Below are 7272 nucleotides of genomic sequence, written 5' to 3'. Positions count from 1 at the left end.
AAAGGGCATGCTGGGATTTGTAGTCTTTCCTCTGCATGATAGACGCCTATTAGAAGAAGGGTTGTCTAACGTGTTGCCTTTTTTCCGGAGACAAAAGGTCCTGTCAGGGGAACATTTTTTAAACGAGGTTTTTATTTTTATTGTGGATTTCGGGCTCAGCGCGGCGGGTGAGGAAGGGAAAAATTGGATTTCTGTCAAAAAAAAAATCGCAGGCCTTTTCGTCAGGCAGTGCTATAAACAGCTTTTCTCTGGGAAGGAGGGCCTTTTCTTGCCATGCGTCGCGCCTTGGGGCTTTTTAAATCCAGGAGTTTCCGTGATTAGTCTCCGTTGCTTTTGCGTGTGCCTTCCGTTATCCCTGTCGCCGCCGGGCGCCCCCCTGCTCCCCGCAGGTTTTCACGGGCGACGGATGGGCTCGTGGGGCGGCGGTGGGAACCATGATGCCCGGGGAGACACCGCCCGCGGCGACCACGGCGGGAATCGCGGCGGAAGCGGCCACAGCCTGCGCCAACTGCGGGGCCCTCCAACAGGTACGACCCCCTCGGAGGGAGGTCCCTGCGCTTAACGCCGGCTGGCTCACCTCTCGGCTCTGGGTTAGGGTGCTTTTTCGCGCCTGCCTTGTGAAACGTGCCTTAGAACATGTGAAGAGTTCTTTTGAATGTACTCATCCTAAGAGGTGGAGACTCCGTTTTCGTACCTCTGTGGTGATTTGGGGGGGGGGGGGGGCAACACGGAATGGCGAAGTGTTGAAGCGGCGAGAAATGTATCATTAAAAGTTAATTGCCGTTATTGTTATCATTAAAAGAGTGGGAGTTTGATTCCCGGCTGTGCCTCCTTGACAGGGGCTGGACTCTGAAGTTCTAAGATTAGGATGATGAAAAGTTTATGGGAAGAATGGAAACGCCCTGTTTCCCCGAAAATAAGACAGGGTCTTATATTACGTTTTTGCTCCAAAAACGCATTAGGGCTTGTTTTCAAGGAATGTTTTATTTTTGTCATGTACAACCATGTACTGTACATTTATTCAAATGCAGTTATGTCATCTTCTGGTTGCTGTACAATGGTGGAGGGTGGGGTTTCACTTAACTGGGGCTTATTTTTGGGTTAGGGCTTATATTACGAGCATCCTGAAAAATCATACTAGGGCTTATTTTCAGGTTAGGTCTTATTTTAGGGGGAAACAGGGTATATATATATTTCTCCCTCTAAATAAAGTGCTGCAGAGTGCTTGGAAAATAGGCATAAATGGAGTATAAAATATGTTGTGAAATTGCAGCTTGTAGTGTATTTTGTATACGAACACAGTGTGTGAATGAATGATAGAGAACATATTTCAGGTTGAAGTGAGTTCAGTATGATTTGGTCTAGATCCTGTAAATATGCATGTATATGGTTTGGACCAGTTTGGACCTGTCTTTCTTTGTTGCTGAAGTGTATAGTGATTTCCTTTAAAAAATTGAACGGTTTGGAGATATTTTCATTTGCTGAGTTAGCTCTATAGAAAAATAAGTTGTATTTCATTTCACTGTGTGTGTTTTTTAAAAAAATAGAAACACCCATCATGAAAAAGAGAGGTAACTTTTGTACTTTTGTCACATCTAGCAATGTAATGTTACAATTGATTATTCAGAAGTAATCTCTGTTGAGGAAAAATAGACATACATTAATTTTAAAGTAAGTGAATATAGGATTGCAGTCTTACATTTTTTTTCTAAGAAAAACCAAAGATGGAAAACACCATTAGTACCTTAGTGTTATTTTACAGAAACAATTGATAGTCAGTTTTTGGAAGAGTGAATTTAGGAAATAATAAATGTCTTCCTAATGTATTTAAGGAATAGCAGAGGCATTTTATAGTGTACATAATTCCCACTTCATACTAGTAAATAGTAATTGCTCAAAATAGTCTGTGTGGATATCGAATGCCATCCAAGTCGTGATGTTTCCATTTGGACTGATTTTAAGACGGGAATAAAGATACAACTTTTTAGAGTGGCATATTATGTCTAAATTGCTCCTTGATATTGTTTGAATTGTATCCTGTCTTGTTTTTAATTGGCTTTAATGTATTAATTTGATTTTTATAGTTTTGCAGTGGAGTTGGTGATACGATTTTTGGCTAAATATGATTTTGTTTTCATTCTTTTAAGAAGTTTATAAGCTATCATGAGCATTATTTTTAGTTGAAACACAAGGCATAAAAGCAAGTAATCAATTAAGTTATGTTAAAGAGCTGGACCATAAAGAAAGCTGACCGCCAAAGAATTGATGCTTTTGAATTGTGGTGTTGGAGGAGGCCCTTGAGAGTCCCCTGGACTGCAAGGAGAACAAACATATCACTTCTAAAGGAAATCAACCCTGAGTGCTCACTGGAAGGACAGACCCTGAAGCTGAGGCTCCAATACTTTGGCCATCTTATGAGAAGAGAAGACTCCCTGGAAGATACGCTGATGTTGGGAAAGTGCGAAGGCAGGAGGAGAAGGGGACAACAGAGGATGAGATGGTTGGACAGTGCCATTGAAGCAACCAACATGAAATTGACACAACTACGGGAAGCAGTGGAAGATAAGAGGGCCTGGCGTGCTGTGGTCCATGGGGTCACGAAGAGTCGGACACAACTAAACAACAACAATATTTATCGTTGTTTTTCTGATCTCATCTACATCTATGGGAGATGGGCACAAATTGGAAAAATAGTTATTCATTTTGATTTGTTTTTAATCAAGGTAGACAAATAATGGATTTATGGGTTTTTTTCTGACAAATCAATTTTCCATTTTCTTTTTTTCCTTTAAAATGTACAACCACTCCACAAGCATGTAGAGACACTGAAATTGTAGAGAGGCATCTCCTGACTTCTTTACAAGCACCACAATACTGAAGTTTGGGTATCAAATGTTCCAGTTAGATACCCCCCAGAAAGTTCCCGCCAGGCAATGAGAGACATCAGAATCACAGAGGAGCTTCCCATGACTCTACAATCCCTCCAAGTTTGGTGGACATTGGGTTTTGAACATCTGAAGTGTATGCCCACAGAGTGGGTCCCCAGGAAACTGCCCTTTAGCAGCTGGCTTGGGGGAAAACCCTATCTTCACCAGGCTTGGAGGGATTGTAGAGGAGAGTCAGGGGAAGCTTTTCTGTAATTTTGGTGTCTCTAGGCCTCGTGGGCCACTTATAGCCAGAGGGATCAAAAATTGCAAAAAAAAAAAAATGATCGATATGTATTTGTCAGGGTTATCAATTCATATGAATATGATTGTCAAATTAGCAATTTTTGACAAATTTTGCAATTCGTTTTTAAATTCATGCCCATCTCTAGTTTTGAACTCTAAGCATCATACTAGATACTATTTTATAAAATTAATAAATTTTTGTGAGATTTTATGCCTCAGCAGTCAGACTTGCCAGTGAAACATGTACCTGTAGTGTACTGTATTTACTTTTCAGTATCAAATGCAAGATACATAGGGGAAGGTAATCAAGTCCTATGGCAGATATTTCAATCTGTGACAGATTACTTCAGAGGGAACATATCTTCTAAAAAGATGCTATAAATTGCATTCTTGTTTGGTCCTTAGTTTCCTTTATTTCAGAAAATACCCTTTATTCTCTGACATTTTGTAGTGTCAGGGCCTTATAATATATAGATACAAGGCACTTCATAAATGTACAATGGATTATGCATTTAAACATGTGAAACATCTAATGTAGAAGCATTTAGATATTTTTACATTGTAATATTTAATATGTTGTCTAAATTTTAAAAAATACCAAAATTTATTTTAAAAGAGTATCCAGTTCAGTTTAGTAGTGGGATGAATGGAAGACTGTTCTTTATTTAAACCTGAAACATCCAGAGTTTTTAATTTTAAAATATTTTCTATTTCTTTTTTCCAACAAGATTGTGTAATTTGTTATACTTATTTTAATACCCAGAATTTAAAGTCTACTACAGGATAATTATGTTCTTCAAAATAAGCTGCCAGAAAGGCACCCATTTTCTAATTCCTTGTATGTTGGATGTATTGCCCATCTCTTTTGGAAAGGGGTCAATTTCTCCTCTCTCTTTTTAAAAAAATATTTGCACTGAATCGTATAAATTGCCAAAATGCTGTTCCTAGTGTTATATGCGATTCTAGGGTTTGAATCTCCATTTGGACATCAAAACTCATGGGGAGAGTGGAACTGGTGAAATAAATCCTTAAATACTTCACTTACCTTGAACACCGTATAATGGTTGCTATAAATTGATTTCAACTTAATGGCACGTAACTGTTATAAAGTACATTTTTGTGTGGTTTAGGTAATCTGTAGGTACTGTATCCTCTGAAAAATGTTTGAAATACATTCAGTACCTACATCTATAATGAAATGAGCCATGAACCTCGGCACAACCAGTACAATACAGTGGTGCCTCGCTTAGCGATGTTAATTCATTCCGAAAAATCACTGCTAAGCGATTTCATCACTAAGCAAAACGCGGTTTCCCATTGAAATGCATTGAAAACCGGATAATCCGTTCCAATAGGAACGAATTGCCGTCCTTAAGCGAAAATTGCCATAGGAAACATCGCTAAGCAAAACGCGGTTCCCCAATTGAAATCTATTCAATGCATCTCAATGGGGGGGAAAATACAACAACAAATTTAAAAAGAGTTAGAACAAAGTCAAATTTGGTTAACAAAGGGTTTATTAAGTGCACTTTATGATTTCAAACATTTTAAACAGTAAACTTTAACTTTATAAATAACAGAAAAACATTTAAAAAACAGCGAACATGAGGCTGTTTACACCATCGTTAAGTGAAACAGGGGACCCAAAATTTAATCGCTATGCGAAGCATGGTCCCAACCATCGCTAAGCGAAAATCTCCCATAGGGACCATCGCTAAATAAAGCGCAAAAACACTCTGTAAAAGTCGTCGCTAAGCATTTTCGTCGCTAAACAGAGCGCCCGTTAAGCGAGGCACCACTGTATATTGTTTGTGATGTCTGGCTCTGTTTCTTAAATTTGTACCTTACTAGCTTGTTCCTTATGTTTCATTTTTGAATGAAATCAATGGCTCATTGTGGAAATGTAGTATACACAGTATCAGTATTTGAATTTTTTTGTCTTCAAGGTGTTAAAAATTATTAAGGGGAGTGCAGAAATGTTGCTCTGAAAACAAAAGTGCATTTTAAAACTCTGGCTTAACAGTAGTTTACATTTAGAGTTTCAAAACAATCAATTATTTCCAACAAGTCTGAAAACAGGACCATGATATGATAACACTTTGAAGAATTTCATGCATGCCTGTCAGTTTAGCATGGCAGTAAGCTAAGGGTTGAATTGAAAATACGTAATGAATAGAATTACAGTGGTGCCTCGCATAACGAGCGCCCCGTTGAGCGACGAAAATGCTTAACGAGGGGCTCTGGGCCATCGCTGGAGCGTTCGCTCAGCGATGGCCCCATGGAGTTTTTTTGCATTGCGATATTCGCTAAGCGATTCGCTTAGCGAATATTGCATAACGAAGCGGGGGAGAACAGCTGATCAGCGGTTCCAAAATGGCCACCGGAAGGTCCACGGCGCATTTTCGTGCCCTGCCCTCGCTTACCGAGGGCGCGAAAATGGCGGCACTATGGAAGAACTTCGCACAGTGGTGAGTTTTCAAGCCATAGGGACGCATTGAACTTCGTTCAATGGCTTTTTTCATTCTCCACAGCGATGTTTCCCATAGCAAGGGTTAATCCGGAACGGATTAACCCTTGCTATGCGAGGCACCACTGTATTGATGTAATACGAGAACATAAAATGGCAATTGCCAGTCAAATCACACAATTTTCCAGTGACTGCAAGATATGCTTAGCATACAATATTTTGAGTTTACAATATCTTGTATTTAAAATACCTTGGAGCTATAATATCCTGATGTTATAAGGTTCTGGTGTTACAAGTAGAGACCCCACTGTAGTTGTTATGAAGTGTGAACATTCTGTTTAAGGTAGTGAGCTACTCTATGCCCTTTTCTACTCTTAAATCTAAAAAGCAAATTATTTTAAGAGGGAACAAGGATGAGGTCAACAATTTTTGTGGGTAGATGAACTCTAAGAAAGATAGCATCAAAACTGGCATTCATTATAACTGGTCAGAGATGTACCCTTATATACAGCCTTGCTATGAGGAGTTACTAACATGGTATAGTATGATAAACAAAGGAGAAGTGTGTGATTAGCGTTTTCTTAATACTTCCAAGTATCACTAATCTATAGAGCTATGAAATGTTCCTTTTCCAGACTACAAATTACAGAAGCTTTAATGCATCTTGAGTGGTTCTGGAAAGAGTGGTAAAAAAGTGTAACTTCTCATAGATGTTTTGAGAGAACTTGATTATATGCTCTTGCTTAAGAATACAAGATATATCTGTTAAATCAGAACAATGCCCATTTGCTCCAGCATTCTTTGTAAGAAACCCATCAGGCGTATAAGTGGTCCATGGGTTTGGACCACTGGGTGACTATATGCTTTCTGCCTGCTTCTGCTCTGTTGGTTAGTCATGGGCTTCTTTCACTCATACTTCACGTTCCTACCTGATGGCAATTGAATGTGTGAGTTGATTCTTTTGACCATTGTAAGTCTCTGTTTGGTGAAACATTGGATGGTAATGAAGGTTCTGTCAGTGGTGGATCATTTATACAGATGTGTTTGATCAGCAGATTTACATTTCAAAGAATATACTTGGTTCATTTGACTGTTAGATAATTTCAAACAGTGCTATAATATTTAAAGCAATCTCCTCAGTCTTAATTAGTCTACATGTCCACACTAATCAAAATATAAATGATGAAAAATCATTTATATTAGCAAGCTTAGTAAAGCTTCACTGTTCTGAGGCAATTTTTCCTTGTTTACAGGCTTACAGGTAGCAACCTGTATTAAATTCTTATAAAACATTTTTTTGTTGTTTAGTCATTAAGTCGTGTCCAACTCTTTGGGACCCCATGGGCCAGAGTGTGCCAGGCCCTCCTGTCTTCCGCTGCCTCTCGGAGTTTGGTCAAATTCATATTGGTCACTTCAATGACACTATCCAACCATCTCGTCCTCTGTCAGCCCCTTCTCCTCTTGCCTTCACACTTTCCCAACATCAGAGTCTTTTCCAGGGAGTCTTCTCATGAGATGGCCAAAGTATTGGATCTGTCCTTCCAGTGAGCACTCAGGGTTGATTTCCTTCAGAATTGATAGGTTTGTTCTCCTTGCAGTCCAGGGGACTCTCAAGGGTCTCCTCCAGCACCACAA

At 39.2% G+C, this 7272-nt stretch overlaps 1 protein-coding gene across 1 annotated transcript in view; it reads left to right on the top strand.

Moving 5' to 3' along the window:
* The first annotated feature begins 313 nt into the window (after window positions 1-313).
* ICE1 (interactor of little elongation complex ELL subunit 1) overlaps window positions 314-7272 on the top strand; it is a 45248-nt gene continuing 38289 nt past the window's right edge. The window contains exon 1 of the mRNA XM_072998458.2: window positions 314-527. Coding sequence (XP_072854559.2) covers window positions 435-527 — 93 coding nt within the window. The 5' untranslated portion in view covers window positions 314-434. The remainder of the gene's footprint in view (window positions 528-7272) is intronic.

The sequence above is a fragment of the Pogona vitticeps genome, chromosome 4 (genome assembly GCF_051106095.1).
Source record: "Pogona vitticeps strain Pit_001003342236 chromosome 4, PviZW2.1, whole genome shotgun sequence".
Taxonomy (NCBI): domain Eukaryota; kingdom Metazoa; phylum Chordata; class Lepidosauria; order Squamata; family Agamidae; genus Pogona; species Pogona vitticeps.
The sequence above is the reverse complement of the archived record's forward strand: the minus strand, read 5'-3'. Positions and strand labels throughout refer to the sequence as shown.